This window comes from Cyanistes caeruleus, chromosome 3 (genome assembly GCF_971803275.1).
Source record: "Cyanistes caeruleus chromosome 3, bCyaCae1.hap1.1, whole genome shotgun sequence".
Taxonomy (NCBI): Eukaryota; Metazoa; Chordata; class Aves; order Passeriformes; family Paridae; genus Cyanistes; species Cyanistes caeruleus.
Window position 1 is genome coordinate 76144612 of NC_141703.1, and position 26175 is coordinate 76170786.

General features: G+C 34.8%; 1 protein-coding gene across 3 annotated transcripts in view; it reads right to left on the reverse strand.

Annotated features, from left to right (window-relative positions):
- CNTN5 (contactin 5) overlaps window positions 1–26175 on the reverse strand; it is a 602495-nt gene that overhangs the window by 179220 nt on the left and 397100 nt on the right. For all 3 annotated transcript variants that reach the window (XM_023920615.2, XM_086882024.1, XM_086882023.1), the window contains one exon: window positions 1978–2073. In XM_023920615.2, the coding sequence (XP_023776383.2) occupies window positions 1978–2073 (96 nt within the window). The remainder of the gene's footprint in view (window positions 1–1977; window positions 2074–26175) is intronic.

Below are 26175 nucleotides of genomic sequence, written 5' to 3' on the forward strand. Positions count from 1 at the left end.
CAGCCATTGTATCAATACCACCTGCAGTCCCACTGCAGTACCACAAGTACTTACTGGCCCTCAGTACTTTGCAAGCACGGAGTAGGAAGCAAATTGCCTGTGATAGAATCACAGAGTCACTTAGGTTGGAAAAGACCTCTAAGATCATTAAGTCCAAGCTTCAAGACAGCACTATTTCCATCAATAAACCATATCCTTAGGAGCCACATCTACACACTTTTTAAATACCTTCAGGAACTGTGACTCCACCACTTCCCTGAGCAGCCTGTTCCAGTGTTTGACAACCCTTTGGATGAAGAACTACATTACTTGCATTATGAAATGAATAAAATAAAGGGAGGCCAAGTCCCCTTCCCATTGATAGGCGCTTGTGTTTCCATCTGCATATCAGTGCAATTTTTCAGCTTTTCTTGATCACTCTGTAAAACCTTTTCTGGCTTAGCTATGGTGAAAAAACTATGCCAACAGAAGATAAAAATATTTTTCTGGAAGTAATTTTCCTGCTGGCATAGCCTACTGGTACTCAAACAATATAAATTAAAACAACTGAATGCTGTTTTTGAGCACTGTAGTTTGCACAGCAGGGGTTTTGCTGTCCCGGTAATGAAAATGAAAGATACTAGTTTTCACTATCAAAGGCAATATCTGTGTTACAGTAGAATACTGTGTTAAAATCTGACTAAATAAAACTCAGAAGCATAATTTCAGGAAAAGAATTCTAAATATTTTGATGATATATAAAAAAATGTATGTATTTTGTGGAATGGCCATTATTAAGAGGTGTACAACACTTTCCCTCTTGATTGATGTCCTTCTATCCTTTTGTTCTCAGTTTGTTTGGGGAAATGAAACTCAGATGCGCTGCTGAAACCATTGCTCACTTTTTCTGCCTACACCTTTTCCCTCTCACTTTACTTATCACTCTCAGGCCTTAACATCATCTCAATTGCATCATATAGACTGCAGTGTCAAACTCAGAAAGAGATTGTAAAGGCAACCACAAGAGAATCTGCTCAGAAGGGAGAAGAGCAGAGAGATGGCATTGATAACTGTAATACAGCAATAACAATCCTTGCAGTATAATGTAGTATACTGTATACTACATATAATAGTATATATATACTATAGTATAATATACCATATGCAGTATAGTATAATATAATAGATACTGAACATATTTCTCTAACAGAAACTCAGAAGAGATTTTATGTTCTGAGGATCTTCCATCTGCAATGTTACTTCAGGCCTAAAATTTGGAGTAGAAAAATCCCTTCAGTACATTCTTCATTTCCCAGAGAAGAAAAGGATAGGCTATATTATATCTTCTGAAAAATAAGATATTCTGTCTAGCATCGTGTCTCCAGGTGTTATATGACATGCAAATATAAGGATGTACCTAGCTGTCTACAGACTTTGCAGGAGTGTCAATTTGAAAAGCAAAAAAGTAACTGTCCTGGAATACCTATGTTTTCATGTGGGAATTCACAGGCATTTCATAGAATTTATGGTAATTCTGACTTTTAGCAATGATGCAGTTTTGCGAAACTAAGTTATACAGTGAAAGGAGGCAACCAAATCATGTCTCTACTACTGAAAAGGAAATGAAATTTGTATTCAGCAAAAGTATCATGACATTTGAATTTGCAGCAATTTCTGAAGGCTTCTAAACACTAAAAGCAATCTTCTGTGACATCAAGGCTGCATATTCACCATGATAGCATGGAGACTATTGTCACATTCAAGTTCTACACTAGGAATTAGGCAGTCTTGTAACAGAAACTCTTCTGTTATTCATTGGCATTTGCAATATATAAGTTTAAATTAGTCCTTTGATACTCCAAAAACTGCCAGAAGAATGGTGGATACCTCATCTATGAAGTTCCATAATCAAATACATATTGTATCTAAAATTCTGAACATCCAATAATGATGAAACTGTAAAGAAGGAGCATGAATACAGGCTGCAGCCTACTGTACCTGGAGAATGAAGTGGAGGGGAGCACATCAGAACAACTCCTTGACCTTCACGTACAGACACAGCACTTCTTGTCCGACCGCTAAAATTTCCCAGATCTATCAAAAGAACAGAGCATTTTAGTTACATACCAAAGATTTTAAATTTTGTGGCTACTGTGACTTGCATTTTATTTCCTCTTTTAAAGCTGACTGTTCCTTTTTTCATACCTTGATCGAAAATAGAAAAATAAATCTATTTCCATTACAAAAAATTCTATGTTGCATCAGCACTTTATTCCTTTTTTAGTGCACTTGCATACAGTATAAAAAAATATGCAGCAGACTATATATATATATACCATTTACAAATACATTTAATAGTGATTTTATTTCTTTTTACTATATCTTGCTTGATTTTCTCCCTTGGTAGAAGGGATTCATACACAGTGAAAAAGAAGAAATCCAACTGGAGGGAGCACCTTGGTTAACATCCAGACTGATGATGCGGCAGATGCCACTTGGACAACACACACAGCACATGGTGATGAGAGAAAGGAAAATCAAAACTTTGGTTCTAAAACCAAATCTATTCTATAACACATTTACTTTTTCACATACTTCTGATTTCTCTGGTGCTATAAGCCCAAACCAACTGTGGGCAAACATATTTTCCCTCCAAAAGTTTCTCTCCATCAGGGCAATAAGAAACATTCCATTATTGGAACACAAATTTTTTGAATAAAACTGTAGGACACTGCTATGAACAGTTCACTGTGATTATTTAAAGCCTCTCAACCAGAAGATCCTATTATTCCATTTACCACACAGAACACAGAACGTGGGTTCATATTTGGGGTGGATAGTTACGCTCTAGTATTTGTATCTGTAGAAAAGGATATGAGAGTTCAGTTCTGCCCTCAGACTGGTGTCTTCATCCATTCCTCAGAGCCAGTGATGGTGTTTAAAACCTCTGTTCTCTCAGGGGCTTTCTAGAGACATTTCTATCTGATGTGGATCAAGGTGAAGAGAGCAGCAACAAGATATCTTTGAAGAGGATACAGCAGCTTCAGCAAGCATTAAATGAGGATCAGAAATATGAATATATTGGGCCAGTGGGAGCTTCTCTCACTGACATTCAGTGATCTGTAGCGATACCTCCTAATTTCTGCTCAGAGCCCAGAGGGCTGGCATGAGTCAGACACCACCAAACACTTTGAACAGGTGGAGCAGAATTATTCCTAACTGCACTCAGTTGGTATTTCTCTGTCAGATGCTGAAATTGCACATCTTCAGACATAGTAGAGCATAAAACTGAAGTTCAATGATTTTCAAAAGTAGTTTGAGTTGATTTTTTTTTTTTTTTTCACATTTCTAAATTATGTTTTGGGCACAGGAAGAATTCTAAAATTTAAATACTTTTAAACTTGTGCTATCTCTGGCCAAAATAAGTAAGTGCTTTGATTTTAACAATAGGTATCATATTTGAATAGAGAAAAGGTATGTAGGGTCCAGTAGAATTTTTTTTAAATTAGTGTTACATTACAAAACTTTGAAAACTTTTGCTAGTCAATAGATAATTAAAAATTTAAATATGGTATTACATTTTAAAATAAGCATGTCATGGGTTGTAATACATTCTGGAGTAATTTATCTTTAAAAATGTCTCTTAATGTATGTTACCTGAAAGCATCTTCTGCAGAAAAATAATCCTTATTTCGTGTCCAGAAAATAGTGGGCTGGTACATCCCTACATTAAAAGTTTGGATGGGAGAACACCCTGTAATTGAAACTTTTCTTAGTTAAGCCCTCAGGTAATCAAATGTTATTTTCCTATTAGTGATAGCAACCTTTGGATACCTTTTTTTCCATTTCCTGCTTTGATTGCACACTGTGATGGAAAAATATACATTTTTTCACAAAAAACCCAATATATTTTTTCTTATTTTAAAATATATGTATGACTTGAGTTTCTATTTGTTCAAAACAATTATTTTCAAACTGAGGAAGGAAAGTAAAAAAGAGCTTTGAATTTCAGCTGTTTTGGGGTATCTGTTCTGAACTGGATTTCTTGTTAGCATATTGCAGAAAAAGGATTATCAGGTACAAAAGAAGGGATTTAGCTGTAAAACAAATAAGTGTAGAAAAGCTTAAAAAGAAGGAAAGGTGAAGGATCATGCTTGCAGTTTCCTGACATTAAAGTAATAGGCCCAACAAGGAAAAATCAAATTAATGGAAAATTTAATTACTTTCTTGTAAATCTAAGCCATTTCATATCTATCCACATTGAAAAAAAAAAAAAGGCAGCTACTAAAAATTTAAACAAACCCCTTTCATTTCACTTTAAAACTCTAAAGAGGTAGATAATAAGAGAAAGGGTCAACAGAATTCAGCTTTGGAGATGGGAGCTGTAACCTCTCACACAGCGACACCAGCCTTGGGTTGAGTATTCTTGCTGCAGTGTACACCTGTACCTCGTGTGACATGTCAGAATGCCCCACACAGAACGAGTCTCTCCTTCACCTTATTGTGATGTATATAGTCGATTGATAAGAAAATGCCTTCCTGTGCTCCATCTAATGCCCAGAAAGATTGATTTACTCTTATCTCCGTGCTAGTGGCAAAGCTGATAACACATACTATGTTATATTCAAAGGAGTCCCTGGGGTTCAGCTACATAACTCCCATACTCTTTAACATAAGAAACAGCACTGACCACTTTGAGAAAATGTAGTTAAGTGCCAGCCACCCTGTCTACTGTAACTTACTATTAACAATATATATGCAAAACACATTTAGATGGAGTGCAGGTGACAAGAGCAACCAAATTTCCTTTACTGCTAAGAAATCGGTCAATTAAAAATTTTTATATAGTGTCACTAGCCTACAACCTGTGAGAGGGGAGTGGTGTCCTCTGTAAAAGGGAAACAGTAGAGAAATTCCATACTGATGATGCCAGCCATTAAACCCAATCTGTTTGGTGCAGTTTTCTGGACATCAGATTTATACTGGAAGTGTATTTACATTAGCTCAGTGTAGTATTTGATCTTTGAGAGAAGTTATAAACTTGGGAAAATAATTTATATATCTTATCTAAAGGAGCTGCCAGGTAGTGCAGCTCTCTTCACAGTGGCTATTCCCATGCTTTGGATATGAGTTAATGCATGGATTCTCTCAGCACTTATACCTATGTATTGATTTGCATTGTGGAAGAATGACACCACCCTGAGACTATCAGTTTAAATAAGACTCAGCAGAAAAAGGAACACTTCTGCAGAAAGTGAAAGGGAAATAAATGAGAAAAACCTCAAGGCAGTCGAAGCAACCAAAAAGCTTTGCAGGTCTAACAACAAAATAAACATTTAAATAAAAGGGGAAATGTTCTGCCATTGACAGAAGGACTTTTACAAAAGTTGGAGCAGTTTTTATCACTTAATGGCCTTCCAAGTCACCTTCACTGCAGTTTGGATTTTAGGTATGCACAGGAGGGATCATTCATTCACTGTGTTCATCAGTGCTGCAGCTAAGGGGGGGCAGCAGGTTTTTGTGACCCAGCCAACAGTCGACAGATAACTGCTATGAAACTAGGATCAAATTAAAGATGAAAAACAGATCTTGTTTTTATTGTAGGCAATTATTGCTTGGTAACCTGGCATGGAAGCTCTAAAAGACTTCATTATCAGTGACTTTAAACAGTCAATTTAACTTTAAAGTAGAAATTAGATTGGTGCAGAACAATGTCCTTTGCCAACTCGGTTCTGTAAGTTTAAACTATTTTATATGCAAATTTATTATGGAGTTTAAAATGGACATAATATGATATGTATTAAAATGTTTAAAGACATATTCTGAAGATACCTAAAGACAAGTATAAAGCAGGCAATATTCTTTCCAATAAGGTAAAAATAGCTCTACACAAGGCAAGATTCTTCTGTCAGGCCAAGGACAAATTTATTTATTGCATTGTCACTAAGATAGGGTAGCCTTCCTCTCCTTGGATTTGAAAGACAGGACTAAGAAATAGACCTTGAGCTGGAATTGTAGCTCTTTAAAAAAGGTAAGATTTACAGGGAAAAAATTTCCATTCAAACACGTTTTTCAAAATCCCATTATAACCTAAATCAAAAACATGATTTGACTGTACACTCTAAACAAGGGAAAATATAAATGTTCTGTTTAATAACCCACAAACACAAGCTATAGAAGAATGAAAGGTGGTATTGAAAAGATATCACGTCTGACTGTATAGGGAACTTTTACATTGGACAAACTAAACACAATACTCAGAATATCCAAAACTCCAAGGAAATTAATAGATTATTTTATATTGACATACACTCATTTCCTAGGCATACCAGATTAAGTAGATAGAGCTGTATTAGTAGAGTCACTCATTTGACCTGAGAATAACTTTTAATACTGAATTTTTTCACTAGAAAAAGTGTGAAATGTGAAATGATGACTGAAACATCATCTCACCATTGATAATGGGAAAAGCACACATCTTGGACTTTCAAAACTCACATTACCATATGACTTTTAGGTGACAAGATAAGGTCAAGATTCAAACACTTTAAAATGCATCATGTTTATTATCGTTGCTGCTGTTATTATTTATTACCAGAAAGGTTTTAATCCTTCATGGATCACCAGACTGACATGATGTGAAAAAGGTATTTTTTTTTTTCTCAAAGACGTTACTAAGAAAAAAACAGAAATAGAGGAAAGAGAAACAATGATGTAGCTCAAGCCTGCATGACAGACACCCTCTGTCTGTGTACATCTGCAGAGCCATTAAGGAGCTTGAAGGAAAGGGGGTCAATACACAGATATTTTCAGGGGGTGCCAACAAAAGGTGACACGGAACTAAGGAAACTGGCTAAAGATTTCTCTCTGAAAATCTGAAAAACAAAGAAAGGAGAAAAGATATTGTACTTATATTTAGACTAACATTTTCAGAGTCTTTCTCAGATACTACAAAATATTTTTTTCTCAGAAAAAAATAAAAAGAAGGATCTATGAATAATGATGGACGTGTTCTTGGAAACACAAAAGACTTTTTTATTTACCATGGTGTCAGCATGAAATTTAATGTACTATTGATTCATTAGCCCTGAACTAAATTTTCACTGTGAAAGGCAGATAAATAGCCAAATAAAGGAATTTTCTCTGTCCTTAATGATGTATTTCTATTTATATAATTTTTATAAATGATAACCATTTAAAAATACCTGGTTTACTGTTTATTGTTCTTCATTGCAGCTGTATGTCATAGCTATGTCTAGCTGATTTACCTTGTAAGTAGAAACTTTTTTTATATTTTCTACGTTTTCTATCACAGTGAGGTCATGAATCCATTAATGTGACCAAAACATTCTATCATAATACAATCTATTAAAGAGAAAATTAACTATCCTATTGTCCTGGTTTGGTCTGCAATAGAGTTAATTTTCTTCTTAGTAGACGGTGCAGTGCTGTGTTTTGGATTTATATGAATAATGTTGACAAAACATTGATGTACTGGTTGTTGCTGAGCACTGAATATCTGAAGCCAAGGACTTTTCAGTGCCTTGTGTTCTGCCAGTGAGAAGGGCACAAGAAGCTGGGAGGCAGGATGGCCAGGACAGCTGACCCGAAGTGACCAGAGGGATATTCCATAGCACAGAGCATCCTGCTCAGTGTATGAACTGGGGGGAGTCGGTCGGGAAGCACCGATCGCTGCTGGGGGACGGGCTGGGCATCGGTCAGCGGGTGGTGAATAACTGCACTGGGCATCTCTTGTCTCTCCTGGGTTTTCTTCCCCTCCTCTCTTTCTGTTTCTCATTTTTAATTACAAGTAGTATTACTATTGTTAGCATTGTAAGTATTATTTTTGTTATTATCATATTGTACTCTATTTCAGTTGTTAATATATATATATAAATATTTCCTAAATTTATTTATAGAATCCTGCATTAAATCTAGTACAATTATTTTTTTTTCTTTTTAATTTCTTTCCCAATTTGGATGATTTATATTTATTAATTTGTAATTATTTAAAAACTTAAACTTTTTATAAAAGACAAAAAATAGACTATTCCACAGTTTACCATGTCATACTTTTTAAAAAGAATATAAAATATAAAAATATAAAATTAAAATATTCACAACTTGTGATCCTACACAGATTTTATATAAATTATGAATTGATACACTTCTTCCACTTTTTTGTCTTGTCTAGAATCTAATTTTGCATGAAAAAATACTCCAGGAAGGTTGAGGAAATTCAGAGCTTTGAAGAATTTTTCCTTTTGTTTCACCTAGTTTCAATAACACCAATTAATATCATCGGTATCATAAAAGCTTAAATTTCCCCAGAGCCTTGATAAAAAGGGAATTTGTAAGTGCTAAAATCTCCCTGAATTTCAGTAGTTCTGCATTCATGAATCCTGAAGTACTGGACCAAAGTGAATTAGAAGAAATATTTACATACAGAATAAAATAACAAGATTATGTTGAAAACTACAGAGTTGCTATATGATACAGCTTGGCATGTTAAGTTCACAATAATTAGGATGTTCATGGTTACACTTGTTGATAGTTATGATTAATTAGTTATAATCATTCTGTGTCTGTCAGGTTTCATCTCTTCTCATAAGAATTATTTCAGCATGCTTCTCAGCTGTCTTTCACGTCTGCATAATGCAATTTCCAGGCAAAACACAGAATCAAGTGGAAATATTATAGTCAAGTGTTTTTCATCCTTTCATTCTGTCATTTAGAAGCAACAAGTAAAACCAAACAAATACGCAACCAATCTTAAGCAGCAAATGAAAAATTTTCAAATACAGATGCCAACATTTAACCACCAAAGTAAAGTGGGCCAATAAATACTACTGCTTCAAGAGCCTCTGAGCAAATAGATTTTTTCACTTTTTAGAGAAATATATGCAATATATTTTTTTAAACACTTTGTTTTACATAATGTTATCTGCATCTCGAGAAACACACATTTGCATTTCCAACCTTTTACACAGAAGTTCCTGACACTGAGTGCTATACTAACCTGTAAAAATCCTATACACATGCTTTTAATTTCTTATTATTTTTCCTTTCTTCTTATGAGTCCTCCTTCCCTTTTTGTTGATTTTTCTTTCAGTCACTTTTTTCAATTAAATTAATTACAAACATTCAAGGATATATTGCAAGCAACCTTTCATTTTGTTGTTAGTTTCTCCAACAGGATGTGACTTTTCCTTCTTTTAATTAGTAATTAAAGATCACAGCCAGGATTTTGTAAGATTAAATATAGAGTGACTATCATAGTACAGTTTCTTGTCATACAATGTGATATGAAATGGGCAGTGACAAATCTCCATATAGTTTATTGGAAAATTCCTGTGTAGGTGCTGTGGTTCACAGAAGGCTTGCAACAGTAGTACACAGAAAAAAAACCTTTTCTTACCCTCTGGGTGAACAAGTCATTAAAGATAACTTGATCTGTATTTCATTGAGCAAATTTATAATAGAAAGTATATTAAAACATTTCTTATATGTATTTAATACTTTTAATTCATGGATTCAAGTCCTAAAATAAGATAATATCTTCACTTCCACATATTCAGAAGTATATTGAAAACCTTTAGTCTGAAAGATTCTTTTTCTTACATATCTAAAATTCCAAAGCTGGCCTTGGCAAAGCTGGAATTTATCAGAAGCAAGGGTATACAAGAGTTAAGAAATTAAATTCTTCTTAAGAGGGAAAAGTGGCAAAAGAAGTAAGCTTTCCCAAGTTCAGAAGTGATGACACTGAGCTCATCTAAATTAAAAACCTTACAACTTCCACAGTGTCTGCATTTGAGACTATCTTGCTTGTGTGATACAGAAAAAGAATCTGCAGAAAATAAAAGCCTGATGTCCCAAAGTCCCTATTATGAAGATAATATGTAAGATGCTTAATAATGATTCGGTTGCTATTTTCTTCCTCCTCTGAATTCTTCATATTTTGTTCAGAATGTCATTATATGCATGAACTGGGACAAACATCTGAGAACCACTGCTCAGATCTAAGGTTTGGGGAATGGCATGATTGTTGAGGTTTCAGTAACAGCTGGAGGCTTGTAGACACCATTTCCATAGGACATGACACATCAAATTCTGACTCCATTCTAGACAGGTCATTTTGCTGCACTGACTTTTCACGAGACTAATGTGTATAAATGCCTCCATACTTCACTTCTCCTTTGTCACAAAGAAGAGAAGAAGGTCATAATCTCTCAGAAATTATTTATTTGATCCTCTCTAAGAATTGTAGTGCCCGGCATGACCTGCAAGTCAATTGTGACAACATAACTGAGTGTTTGGACACATGCAAGGAGTAAATCTGCAAGACCTTGGTCTTAGCTGAATAGCTCAACTGGAAATGAAGGCCTTCCAAGCACAGAGTGTTGCCTAGGTAGCAGGTTTTTACATATGATGCTAGGTAATGTTTTTGATAAAACAGTTTGTGTTGGAGCATGTTTTTCTGCTTAATATCAAGGCGGTATCAGTCACTGTAAATCACAGTTTAGGATATGATCATGTAATTGTACAAGAGCCATCAAAGATAAATAAATTGGCACTAGTCGGCTGAGCAGCTATAAATTGCCATTTATGTACTTTGATCTTTTCAATCTGTAATCTGTAGCACATCAATTAATAGCCCTGTGAAGGTGGTCTGAATATTCCTTTAATGATCTAATGTGTTGCAAAGTAATGGCACAAAATTTATTTATTTTTCTGATCAGAAAAGCTAAACCTTAGAAGGTTTCATTATTTCGTAAATGCTTGGCTAGAACAGTTTAAGTGCTTTCTAAAAGGCATTTAGTTCTCCCATCTCACTCTGCATTCTAATGTTTTTCCCTATGTCACTTATTTTCTAATTCTGCACATATTAGTGTCAGAGTTTGCATAACATGAAGCATTCTCCTCTCCTCTCCTCTCCTCTCCTCTCCTCTCCTCTCCTCTCCTCTCCTCTCCTCTCCTCTCCTCTCCTCTCCTCTCCTCTCCTCTCCTCTCCTCTCCTCTCCTCTCCTCTCCTCTCCTCTCCTCTCCTCTCCTCTCCTCTCCTCTCCTCTCCTCTCCTCTCCTCTCCTCTCCTCTCCTCTCCTCTCCTCTCCTCTCCTCTCCTCTCCTCTCCTCTCCTCTCCTCTCCTCTCCTCTCCTCTCCTCTCCTCTCCTCTCCTCTCCTCTCCTCTCCTCTCCTCTCCTCTCCTCTCCTCTCCTCTCCTCTCCTCTCCTCTCCTCTCCTCTCCTCTCCTCTCCTCTCCTCTCCTCCTCTCCTGCCATGTAGACACAAGGTTGCACAAAGATGTAATCACAGTCTTTGCTTGAGGGATCTATATCAGGCACCAATCCCTCAGCAGTTCATCTGCTCCTTTAACTTCTTCTGCCATTTGTCACAATTATATATTATCACCCACTGATCAATAGAAATAAAACTAAAATATGTTTCCTGAACTATGTCGGTTAGGTGCTCCACAATACTGATTGATTTCTTTAAGCAATCTAATAATTGCTTCTCTTTTTAACTGATCTTCCTAGGATAAACAAATGGCTGCCAAGACTGTCCCAGCTGCAACTTATTTTTAATGACTTTTGGTACTGAAACTAAGTGCAAGCAAAGCTGTGAAAGCTGTTGGTTTTGAAGTTATGGGTAATTTGGTAGCATTTATAATGCAGTGGTGAAAAACAGCAGGACAGCTTCTCTTCTCATCTGGACAGCTGACAATGTTCAAGACGGTATCAAATACAAGACTATGGTGTCCAATCCTGCAGCTCTTCCTAATCACAGTAACATACAATCCTTTAAAAAACAAAACAAAAAAATCATGGACAGATATTTCTGGGAAAGCCAACTGACCTTGCAAACAGGACAGGTCTGGGCATCCTACCAAGGAAAAATACTTCCTCCTAATTAATAAAAATATATTGCATAACATTTTTAAGACTTACAGCTATCATTGACCATAATCACAGTTCTATATTTAGACAGAGCTTTGCCACACATAAGCACTGGTCTCCATATGCAATACAGGCATTAAATAGTGTGGGTAAAATTAACCACTGAGAGGTTAAAAAAAAGAAAGAAAAAAAGAAAAGAAAAGATAAATTTCAAGCTGGAGAAGATTTGAGCCCTGAATACATTAATTCTTCATGGAATAGGAAAACTTTTGTCACAGCAGTCAAACCTGTGGTACTGGCCTAGTAGGAAGGTACCATGAAGGAGTTATAACCTGGATTCAGAGAGAGTCAGACAAAAAAGAGGATAAGGGAGAAATTGATGACAGTGTCTAGCCATTTTAAATATATGATGTGCTTTTGGCAGAACAGAGTAAATGCATAATATGTTTTTACCATCAAGAAAAGAATCCAGGGTTCTGTCTTGAATAGACAGTACAAAGGAAGCAAAAAATTCAATTCAGGAAAACAGAAGAGGCAAAGTGTTGAAAAATACTGTCTGGATTTTATACTGAAGTAGACCAGATAATTAGAGGCTGTGAAATGAAGACTATGAAGGTGAATCTCCAGATTTTAATAATATGAATTTATGTAAAGAATGAATTGGATAGTAATGAATATGAAAAGGAAAATCAGGGGAACAAAATCCAGGGATTAAGTAGTTACAGCTCAACAATTTTTGCAGCAGTGTTGGCAGATGATCATTGAATGGCTTGAAACAAATAAATCTGAAACCTCAGATGTTCTGAAAGAATTGTTTCTGAATGTGGCATTAATTTCTAAAGAACCTAATACAACTAATAGAAGAATACAAAAAAAAATAGGTGAAATTTTGAGTATGTGTGTCTGAAATGTTTCAGGAGTAAAATCTTACTCATACCTGTCAGCTTCTAGATAAGTAATGTTATATGTTATAAAAGTAGTTTGTTTTCCCCAGCTCCAGTGAGAACAGTATTTGTTTTTAGAAAAAAGGGCTGGGATTTTGCTGTCTGAAAATCAGGTCTTTTGAAAACTTTTCTGTCTCAAGTATGATATGTTTTTCTGATGCCATATTTGTAAAAAGAGGTTGATAAATCTGAAAGTCTTTAGAGAAAAGATATGAGATTAATTTGCATTACAGAAAACATCTTACAGTGATAAATGCCTAAACCTAAAAAAAAAATTAAAATTCTGATGGAGTTAAAAGTGAAAAAAAGAGTTTTCTGCAATTTCATTTTCTTAAAAGAAAATATCTGAACTACTGAGTCAATCTTCTAGTGAGTTAAACAGGTCCCACAAATAAGCTTCATGTGGTTTTTGGAAATCTGTCCCAGGAATGGTTCCCTTGGACTCAATTGGTATACTTAACTGATTTAAATATATATCTTTAGCATATAGTATATTATATATTTAAATACATATATATATATATATATATTTTTTAAAAAATATATATATTTATATTCTATGTATTTAAATATATAGTGTGTATATATATATATATAAATATATATATATATTTAGTATATATTTAAATATATGCTAAAATAATTGTTTCCATAGAATGGAATATAATTTCCACTATAAATTCCATGCATAAACTGTTTACACAAAAATTAATAGCAAACTAAGGTATACCCTTAAAAGAAAATATAGAATAATAGAAATGTGTATGCTTTTCAGTGATGTATGGGACAGCACAGGAAAATGGTACTAGATTATTGCAGTGTTATCACTATAATGATGATTGATGAAATCTCCTTTGAAGGAGTGACATTTAAGGAAATGGTAGCTAAATACCTGGGGAGAATTGCATCCATACTATCAGTGTAATTTAATATAAACTATTTTGTTCAATTCATTGTAACCCACTCTATGTTTCACACTCTGAGGACATGAATGGGATTTTTATCAGTGTAATTGTAAATTATTGACAAGAATAACCTCAGTGGCAGTAGATATTAATTTTATCTAAGTCAATTACTTCTACCTATTTGAAGTTTCCAATTAACAATACAAGCATAGATTTTAGATTAAAATTAACTGTAATTAAGTTCACTACAAGTAAAAACATCATGTTAGAGTATTTAGACTAACTGTTTCAGGTAGTCATATCATAAATACCTATTTTCTACCAAATTTGAATAAAATGTAAGCAAACCTAAATTGAATTCTATAGTGAATAAATAATGGTGACTAGTATTTGAGAAGGTTCATATGTGATTATACTTACAGATAACAATTTGGTGTTAGTGCTAAAAAAACCTTTTTAAAGATTGATTTTTACATAAGTTATTTTGAATGTAATGAAACAAAATCTTAAATTTGTATCCCTATTATTTGAATTTATTTTTTTTTTTCTTGGAATGAGATTTCTTTCTAACATTTTACCACAAAAGCACAGTATATCCTTATAGCTATATCTGAGCCAGTTATCCTACTCTTCCTTTCAAGGCAATGGAAGGAAATAGACACTTCAAAGGCCTGATTCATTTGACCTATTTTAGATGTCAGCTTGACATGAATGAATTGCATCCTAGTAGTGCAACAGATTAAGTAGGAAATCAAAACAATTAGATCACTTGCAGCTGCCTATGGTGTTGACAGTCTGACATTAAAGGAGAATGAATAAAGTGAATTTAGAGGCAATTTACTATTTCCTTGATCTTCAGATTGTTTTCTCAATATAATTATTTTGCTTACAATGCCATGGTAAAACTAAGTAGAAGATGGTAAAGGATTCCTCTCATATATATAAAGGCAAATATAATTTTTTTAACTGTGTTGGACTTTTGTAAGTAAACAGTTTCTTACTCTTATCAGTAAAGTAGTGACATAACCAATTTTTTTAAAGCTACATAGGAGATTAAGATACAAGCATAGTAGTTTTGAAATAATGTCCAAATAAAGGTAAATTCAGCCCTTAACCTCATAGTCTTTCTTATTTTGACACTAATTGTTTGGTAAGATACTGTTCCTGAAGGACAAAGATGATAGCTCTAAATTTAAAACAGAATGTATATACAACTAATGTGTTTCATGTTGTTCTGCAGTATAGAAAATGTAAACGTTACATGTATTAAAGGATTTTACATCGAATTTTAAAATAATCTTACTATGTGAGGGACTCCGTCTTCTGGCTACCTGTTTGGTGATTAATGTACGTATAGAGGAAGACTTCCAGCTCAGTTTGCTGAGCCTGATTGATGCTCAGAAAACCTAATCTACTGCACCTTGGGAAGACACTTACTGGGGAAAAAAGGATAACAGAATTAGCACCACCTTAATGCTGCAATAAATGTCCATCTTAAGATGACTCAGAGATTTCATGCAGCATGCACAAAATCAGCTAGCATTTTCTACTTATTGCTTTTAGTTCCAGTGGAAACAAAATGCTTTCAAAATAAGGAAGATATATGGCTATATATCTACTTTATGGCACTGACTTTATAAAGAGTGTAGGAAACTATCTCCCTCTCTAGGAACCCTTTTAATGTCAGAGAAGCAATGCCTTTGGGTAGGTATTGATTTTAAATAGACAGCAGAAAAGATTGTTGCTTATCATACAAACCTGCTCCTGATCCTCACAAAAAAGGCAACTTGAAAAATACAATTTACCTGTTAAATCCTTCCTTTTAAATGCCAGCATTATTAAAACATTTCCAAGTTATTTGAGTGCTTAGTTTTCTTAAGATAGAATTGAATAGGAACTTATTAGATATGTATGCTGTGATGTATGTACAAAGGCTAAAAATGGTTTCTAATGAGAAGTGGAAGGATTGATATTTTTTCATCCTAACACTGATTTCTAATGCAAGTAAAACTTGAAGAAACAAATTAGTCCCAAATTCTCAAAGTATTTTTCCATAGTTATACTCTATTAAATTACAATCCAATCAGTTATTTTTTTTGGCATACCCTAGAAAATTGAAATGCAGTCATATATTTAAGTGCCTATAATCAAACTACACAAATAGCAGCTTTGTATACATGACTATCATTAATAAATAATGTTAAATCTATTGTATGTGAAAGGATATAATTTGTGTTTCATCACTTCGCTCAACTTATTATTTACTCCACGAGGTTGCACTGCATTATTAAGTTCCCAATATCTTATTAGTCCATTTTAAATCTCTACTCCTATGAATATACTCTCAATGCAACACTGTTAGAAAAAAGTGCTGATTCCCCACTCTGCACTTCTATCCCTTCGAAATAATAGGTGAATGGGACTATGATGCTATCATTATGGTAAGGAATACACACTGTTTAACAAATACCTAACACATTTGTCAAGCACAGTTGTAAACACTGCTTTCTGTTCAACAGTCCTGGAATCCTCAGTGGGTCATGAAGAGGCGTTGCAAAAATGTGTTGCTGGTCAATAGAAGCCTACTGCTTTTATGAGGATTTGAGTTAAGCGCTTGAAGCTTGAACACTTGAAGAGATGCAATGTGGTCCATAACAGATTCTGAGAGACAGCACAAAGTAATGTTCTGAAGCTTGGAAATTACTGCTGTAAAATAATGCACACATACACACAGACACAGACACAGACACACACACACACACAAACACACACACTTGCCCAAATAGCAGATCAAGAGGCCAAAGGCAAAATAAACAGACACAAGGTAAAATAATATGATAATGGAAATTAAAGTAATACAGTGACCTCTCATGGGAGAACAGATATCAGTTCTTTCAAAAAGTTTACCTTGAAAAATATTAATTTTAATACAACAGAAATAGGGTTAAGTCCTCAACAGAAATAGGGTTAAGTCCTTCAACAAATTACACCCATTTAAGGCAACTTCTTCCATTAGTTTGATATTACTTTTGTTTGTCCCCCACTTTATTGTTTTCTAGTTAACAAAATGGTTGTGTTCCTGGTCACTGGAATTACTGGAAAAATAAAGAAATACTACTTCCATTTTCTTTGCAGTTTTCTGAAGTGTCATTTTGTCTTCTTATATTACTGCAGTGAATTTCTCCAGGAGACTTCTGGTTTCCTGAAGCATTTTTTAGAAAAAAACCCCCAATGACTAGTCAGTCTTGTTAAATTTTATAGATACTGCATTTCAGTAGAGCTGGCATAGATGCTCATGGCACAATGCCTGCAGAGAAGGCATGTCCAATACTTTGGTGATGAAGGCAATAAAAATTCTATTTACCTCCAGCAGACTGCTCAATAGTTTTTTGATAAAATAGTTCCTGACTGGCCTTTTTCTTACATAATGTAAAATGTAATTTCCAGAATCATTAACTTATGTAATCTTTCATGAAATGTAATTAAAAGAAAATGTTTGAACATTTGAATAAATTTTGGTTAAAGACAAGTAAGTATCTATTGTTTAGTTAACCTCATCCTAAGCATCCACCTTAATATATCTCAGGTTAAAAAGTCTCAGGGAAGGTTTACAGACTTTACTGTGTCCTTTTTTTTTTTATGTTCTTGTGTAAATAAGAGAAGGCAAAATGTGATTTGTTCAAGGATATACATACTCATGCTCCTGAGAATATATTCCAAGGATGTTTCACACTGACAGTCTACACCAGTCAATGATATCAATGACAAAAAAATGCACACAATTTTTGCAAACATTCTGAGAAGATTTCTGGTACCCTTCTCAGTGCATAAATGGTAGGCACACATATTTGCTGTGGAATTTCTGAATGAACTTGTCATTCAGAAAGCATAGAGCCAAACAACTTTTCAGGAGTTGTCATTCAGACTGATACTGAAACTAAGTTCTTTGTCATTTGTTTGTGCAACATGAATATTTTTACATGGCATCTGATTCCAGAAGCTTTCACAAGACTCTTCTAAATGTGTGTTACAGATGAATTCTAGCCTTTATATGGATTCAAATTGCTTAGCTGGACATGGAAAGTCAAGCTTAGTATGTCTTTCGATCTGAGAGAAAATTTTCAGGTGTAGCTCAGAAAAAATAATGTAGAGCATTTATCTCAAGTAGGAAGAGCAGGACATCTGCTGTAGGTGGAATTCATAATCTCATATTTAGCGTACAAATGCAAATTTGAAAAGCCATTTTACTACAGTGGACTAAAATAATTACCATTTTATCTGTACTCTATCTTACAGCAAAGAAATTTGCCTACATTTACATTACAATGTGTAATGTTTCCAAAAGGTATACCTACTCTTGTTGGTCACAGCACAAAAAAGAGTATTAAAAGGGGTGCATCTGCAATTTCTTTGCAATTTTTAAAGCAATAAACTTCTTAAAGAACAAGTGCAGTAGACAAATGCTCTTTTTTATGCTCTTCTTAATTCCATAATCAATCTCTCTTTAATCCCATAAATTCTGGGACATGAATCTGTTATTTCATAAGGGAAGGATGGCACATGCAGGACATAGATCTATATTTTATGATTCAGATTATGTGTAGAAATGATGGTCAGATGCTCATGCACTCCCTTGTGACAGACATCGAGGTTTGTCTGCATCAAGGTAGAAGGGGGAAATCAGGGAGAATACAAATACTTTTTGCTTGAGACTGGACATCCATCAACATTTCAGCTAGTAAGCAGTATGTTTGCAATAGATCACTGATGGAGCAACACAGCTGCTTTCCTCTTGTCCCCGTGTAAGGAATTGTGACCAATGGAGCTAGAGCTTTCATTGCAATTTGACCTCCCAATGTCACAGTACCACAGAACCAGATGATGTAAGTCCCACTGTGTAGATGTTTCTTTCTTCTAAGTTTAAAAATCTGTCTTTCATTTCTTTTCAGGGCATATGTAAACTCAGTATTTCAAAACTAAAGCTGATATTTCTTGAGGATATTTCATATCCTCTACCCCTTAACTATACATTCAGCCAAATTTTGAGAACCTGAAGAGACAGCTTGTCATTTAGATATTCTGTCATATCAGCAAGCTCACAGGACTGGGGGAAAAATCTCTTGCTGTACTTACTCTTTATTTTGACTTTCTCCCCTAAACAAACATCAGTTGCTGAAATTCCTAAACTAACAGTAACTCCCCTCCTAACAACAAGTTCAAAAATCTGAAGTTAGGTGATTAACATTCTATTTTTTGTTGTTCCTAAAGTGAAGGACTCAAGCCACCCTCAAATGAATTTTCTATATTTAATTCAATACAAAGTGCTGGTTTTTCATTCCAGCTTCTCTGTGTAATCCAAATTGATGTCAAAGTGCTTTCTGCCTGTCTCACAGAGAATGAAAATAAATGTCTTTGTTTGCCTTCTGAATAAACTGAAAATATTGCACTTCACAGCCCTACCCTGAAGTATATTTCACTTAAGTTTAAAAACAGAAATGTGATACTTGCAATATCACAGTCAAATTTATTTAACAGGAAGAGGGACTCACAGACTATGGAAATCAGAAAAATCAAAGGATCAGAGAATAATTCAGAGTGGACTGGGCTCAGGCAGCCCCTGGTCACATTCCCTGTTAAGTAAGGTCATCTGAAATGTCAGACCAGGTTGCTCAGAACTTCATCTAGTCGGGTCTTGAAACTCTCCAAGGACAGACACTGCATAACCTCTCTGGGGAACATGTGCTACTGCCTAGCTCTCCTCACAGAGAAAATGTTTCTTCTCATGATTTTCAGTCCAATTCATGCCTCTTTTCTCTTTTCTTCCTGGTAATCACCACTTTGAAAAGTCTTGTGAACCTCCCAGTAGGCACTGGGGAAATATTGCTCAGTCCCACGAAGCCATCTATGGTTACCAGGATGAGCAAAACCCTCAGGTTCTTTTCACAAGGTGAATGCTCTAGCCCTCACCATCTTGGTGGAATCCCCTGAATTCCCCTGAGCTTCCTAATCTCTTTACTGATGGGCCTGAAACTAGACAAAGTATCAACTTGTCCTTTCATGGAATAAATGGATCTCATCAGCAGATATTGTTATCTGCTAAGTGTACGAATCCTTAATTTTCTTCTCTTAAACATTGCCATATTACCATATTAATTATTTAAAGACTTTAAAAGAATTAGAAATTATTATTGAAAAAATGAAAAATTATTAATTCCTTGCCTCAATTTAAAAAAAAATGACTGCAATTTAGGTACTGTGACACAGTCAGTCAGAATCTCTTAACGCTATGAGCCTTTCCAACTTGGGTAAATGGGCACCCTGTGATTTTGACAAATACAAGGATCTCAGGGGACAGTTGTGACATTCAACACACCCTGGCAACAAATTTCACTTTATCAGACAATTTATGTAATCTAATTGCTGTGTGGTCCCTGTTAGAGCCAGGAAGACACTATCTTTGCAAGCTTAAATTTTTCTCTCACATCAGCAAGAATTTTACTGATATTATCAAAAATCAAGCTGTGAGCCACACACTTATTTTATTATGTTTTTGTCTAAATAATTTCTGGACATTCAACTCTTTCCACTGAAACAGTATCAAAACCAGTACTTAAAATATGTGTGTATGTAAAGTTATGCAATCGGCATTAGCACTGCAGAGGAAAACAGCTTAGGAGCTGCTGCTTTCCATGGTCTGTAACTGATGGACACAGGAATGCTGGGGTTTTGTCTGCCCTTGAAACTGGAAATGCAGAAGAGCTTTGTGCAGAAACATGGCTCCAGCTTCCCTCTGCATGTGTCACCACCTTCCATACCACTCTACGTCTATATATACTCTATGTTTATATATGTAGTCCATCAGCAGTTCAAACCAATTCTATGTTATATTGTTTCATGCTCACATCTTATGCAACAACAAGATATCTTTCATTGCTTTTTCTGTTTGGAGGACAGTAGGTGTGGATGGCCATATTTGAGCCACAGGTATCCAGCGTATAACAAGTTAACTTTAATTTAGGCTTGGAAATGGAGTCTGATTTTGGCTAAGAAACTTTTTCTTTCTCCTCTATAAAAGTGTCATATTACAATTCAGGTTGGAAGGGACCCCTTGAGATCATGTACAGCCACCTGCTAAAAGCAGGACCAGCCTTGATCAAGTTGCCCTGTCTGATCAAGTTTAGAATCTCTGCAAGGAAGCTCTGTGCCAAAAGAGTTAAGTTAGCAAACTGCCTCTTCATGCTGGAGAATTTAGGACTAAAATATAGGGAAAATAAAAATTAATTGCTAGTATTTTTGGTAACATTAGTGGCCACTTGCTGTATATCTAAATGTCAGAATCTCTTTTATATGGTTAGACATGGCAAGGTTAGTACTGGGATTGTCACAGAGAATAAATCAGGTACCTACATCAGTTATGTAGTTGACTGGAGAAGAGAAAATGTGAGAAAGCAAATTTCAGAGATCTTACGAGTAAAAAGATGGTATGTCAAAGTCAAGCAACTAATCAGGCTACATACCCTAAGGTATATCAATAAATCAAGCTGTCATAAGTGCTCCTAATGAAGGACCATTTGTGAAAGTTTTACCTTTTCCTGTCTTTAGCCAGCATTCAGCAAACGAATAACTCCATATTGTTTCCAACAGATAATGCAAGAGTCAAAAATATAGAAGGCTTTTTTAAATATCTTCAGGGATATTAAGAAGTGACAAATAAGGGATTACCTTCCCAACCATCTACTATAACTCCAGTGTAACATGAACCACAGAAATTCTCCAAATTAATGTTTTAAAATAGATACCTCTTTAAAAAATAAAAAATGTTAAATAAAAAGAAGAAAAATTTGCACTTGTTCTCTAGACAAGTTCCTCCAAGGTTATTTTTCCTCCCTGGGAGGTTGCAGTTACACCCAATAAAAACCTATACTTTTAAGGTTCAAATGCTGGATTTTTTTTGCTCCTTCTCCTGCTAAATTACGGTCTTATTGTTTATGTATCAATGTGCCAATCTCTTTCCTGTGTAGACCTAAACAAAAAATTTCATTTCTTTAGAACAAAGTCCATGTTTCTACTCCTCCAAATCTTCCCCCCTCCATTAAGCTGCTTTTTAACTTGTATACCCCAGGGTATGCTCTCCAAGATGGAAAGGAAGATCAGGAATCTTCATATGGTCAGTATGGAAGAATATCTTTGATTTTTGATTAAGAGTTCCAATCAAATGGAAGCTGGAATAATTCAAAATAATCTTTCCCTTAGAGTAGAATTGCCATGGAGACACAAATTTTCACCAAGGGCTGATCTGTGTGATAATGTGACTCATGAAGCAGTGACAAAGAACAACACCCTAGGAAATATTGTGCCACATCCTAAAGCTTATAGGTGCCAATAATACAAGACCCCTTTAATTATTTTAGACACAAGAGCTCAAAGATCCTGACCCTTCTAAGCCTCAGGAAATACTACAGATAGATACAGAAAAGAAAATAAACTTCTGCTAAAAATGACAACTATCTTTTTCTCATGAACTTTTGTGAGTTTTTAAATGCAAAAAAGCTCTCTGGGAGCCATCAAATCTCATGGGAAGATTGATGTCCTTTGGAATTCATGCCAGGTGGCAAAAGCCATATGTCAGTCCACTTCCTTAGAAATTTCTGTAGTATTCTGTCAGACTCAAAGCAGTTGTGGTGACAAGCACATAGTGAGTAGATTGCTGTGTAGGAAGAACAGGTGGATTTTTCTTGATATCCCTTTCACAGGAGTAGAAAAGAGACTTAACAATCATGAATTTGTGGGACATTTTTTTATATTGTTTTCATGAAAATCTTCATAAGAATTGGAGATTTTTAACCTATCTAGATGAACATCTCTTCAGTCTAGATTTTGAAAGAATCAAGGGTTTATCTTCTGATGATAAAGAGATTCATGGTCAAATTTGTGCAGGAGGAACCAGTACCTTGAAAGTTCAGAGTAACCTCAGGATGCTGTCTCAGTCATCTCTGGAGAAGGTAAAAATCATTTAAGATTTAATTTAACAGAGGGAAATTTGGAGGCTAACAGCATGCAAAGACCATTACAATATTTTGCAGATTCTGTGGTTCACATCTCCTTCACATTACATGTTCCTCTGTCAGAAGATCTCCATCTTCTCTGCCATGGAATTTGCCCCTATTACCTGGCTCATCTACTACCTTATAAAACCTTGTACAAATATGGTCCAGTGAACATAGAGAGACAGTCAATGTCATAAAAAAGATGTCAGATAAACCAGTCCTATATAGAGTGATATCAAGTATAGAAGACTGGGAATAATGACTGGCTCAGAAATCTAAAATCTATACATATATGTAGGTGTAGGTGTATATATCTATGCATATATATATATATATATATATATATATACATATGTGTATAAATGCATTTCTATATTCATATTTATCAGCTAGATAAATATAAAGAATATAATTGCATTTTAAATACACATATATGCTTATGCATTGCTTCTTTGACAATTGACTAGTTGATTAGTAACAATTTCAACAGGGAGGCTGTTCACACTAATCCTAGCTTGCACTTTAAAATCCAGATCTATGTGCTTACAGTGCAACGTAGAAATCTGCAAACTCCCAATTTTAGGTGAGCCAATAAATTGTAACAGAGCTGAAAAAGTGATGCTATGGCATTTTATATTATCTGCTACAGGTAGTCTGAAAAAATCTAAGTTCAGATATTGAGATGCTTCAGGGAAGAGAATAAAAAAAAATGAAAATATGTGTGCTATGGTTACTACAGAGAGGTGGGTTACTATCTACTTGCTTTCTTTTAAAAAAGAATTTGTGAGGTATGGAGCTCAAGATCAGGGAAAAAGTCCTCTGGTATAAACCCAGGAAACATTATGTCGTGCAAATTCATGCAAATGGAATATGGGTTCACAGTCCTTATGATTATCAGAGATTTCTTTCTTTTGATAGCTATGACAACAATGCATAGCAGTTCAGGATGAAAGGAAAATTACTGCAAAGTACATTAAGAGAATGCCTAGTGTTACTTTAATGCTCCCAATGCTTCTACATTTATTTAATACTTGGGGGAAAGCACAGTTTGAACTGACATTTCTTGAAAGAATAAACAGTTGTGAAAGTATAAAAGCATAGTGCTTTTGTTGTTATTTGGGTTATTTGAAATGTTTTTGCCTCAAGCTTCCTTTAATATTTTTGGGTGCTTCTGCATATGAGCAGAAAGGGGGATAGAAGAGGTGTGAAAGAATCATAACTTGGTGAAGAAATGATGTGACTTTTCCTCTCTAGTCATATTTGTATTAGTATGTGGAAGAAGAAGGACTTCTTAAGAATATCTAGATAAGATCCTTTCTCAGTGCAAAAAGACATAATGAGGAGTAAGTCATAAACAAAACATATAGACCAGTCATAAGAATAAAATTTGGTTGCTCACACTGATTGATGAAGGTAAGTGAGATTGTAAGAACATTTATTTCAGCATGGTTATCTGTCAGCAGGCCTTGTCAGCTGGAAAGGAAACAAAAGGAAACGAGGGAAACCAGAAAAAAAAGCATCTAAGGAAACACACACCTGAGCAAATAAATGTGAAGAAAATGGGAGGAAACAAGCCTCAGCAGTTACACTAATTGATGGACTAGCAAGAAAACACAGTTACCATTTCCAGGGAGGTTAACCTGGACTTTGCAACACATAAGATTGTAAACCCAGGCAAATACCACTTCCAGTACCTCACAACCCTCACAGTAAAGAATTTCTTCCTAATAGCTAATCTATATCTACCTTCTTCCTGTTTTCTCTTGTCCTACCACTATGGGCCTTGACAAAAAGTCCATTCTATATTTCATATAAGCCCCCTTGATATACAGAGTATTCTATTCTGTTCTATTAATTTTATTCTATTCTCCTGCGATGGATGGGACTTAATTTCGACAGTCCCTGATCCGAGATTCCAGGACTCAAAAGATGTGAGAAGAGAAATTTCCTGTGTAAAACCAAGGCAAAAAGGAGGTTTTGGATACACCATCTTTCTCCATGTCTGCTGTCGTCAGATCAACTGTTTCATTTTCCATGTTTATATGTTATATCAAACAATTTGTTTTCAGCTTATTGTGTTTGGCCTCTTCTTACAGAAAATACAGTAATGGAAAACAATATGCCCCCCTCTGACCCAAATCTAGAATGTGATAGAATTTGGGAACACTTACAGTAGTGGTAATCAGTTTTCTGCTTATGGTCTAGTCATTGACTCATAGCTCTCATGGGTAACAATCACTGAAAAACTAGATGACAGCTAAGCTGTCCTGAGTAGTACTTTAGCCCTATTTTGTTTAACAATGTATGTTCAGAAAATAGAAAAATCATGTAGCAAAGAAGTTCAGGATGAATATCCTGGAAGTGCCAAATCAGACTAAACACTTTGTTTCAAAGTGAAACTATTTTTTTTTTCTCTCTTACCTTTCTCTAGGCAACTTGAGTTCCCACACATTAATGTAAAATGTTTCCACTCTTTTTTTTTTTTTTTTTTAAAATAAGACTTAATACAATACATTGCAGTGCAATCTGCTTATGGAGTCTGAGATTTCCACAGTTCTTTCACACCTTCAAGCCCTTTTTATCTTAATGCACAGTCTTGAAATAAGAATGATGATATAGCATCCACAAGAGTTTCCATGAAAAAAGAAAAGAATAATATGATTTATGTAAACTAAAACTGTTCTACTTTTACCAAGTAAATTATGCAAAGAACATGCATAAAAGTAAATAGAAGTTTTATAAATCAAACCTTAAGTGCCTAAATGCATTCCCATTTCAAATAGTATTTTAAAGAGCTGAAGCGGAAACATTATCTTTTGCATTATAATTCAAACACTGAAACTTGTAAACTTTTTATTATAGTTCTTTTTCAAAATGCCTATGCTTAATGGACAAAAGGTTTTTATATTTTTTGCAGCTTTTTCTATCAGACAGGTACAAACCATGAATGCAAAGTTGCTCCTGTAGGTACTTTACTTGTAGGCAATGTCAGTAAGATATATAAAATCCACCACTTTTGTAATTACTTCCAACTTAATTTTCAGTACCATATCACATAAACCTTTCACAGCCTTGGTGTTTAACTTCTGTGAAATCAGCAAATAAGACCCCTCTAAAAGCAAAACAAGCTGTGGATACAAATTCCAGACTGTATGTTCCATTGATGTGATAATGCAGAAAACACAGAGATGTGAGATGCTCACTAATGATTTAGTTTGGGATCCAGGTTTCAAGATGCTGCCTGTTGGCTTCCATCTTGAAAATCAATGTCATCAATTTCAGTTGTCTCCTTTGCACAGAGAAAATAATTACTAACACTGAAGAGAGTGAAATATTTTTAATTTACAAATTATTTGCATTTAAATCTCTGTCCACATATTTATTTTTACCAGGACATTCCCAGGA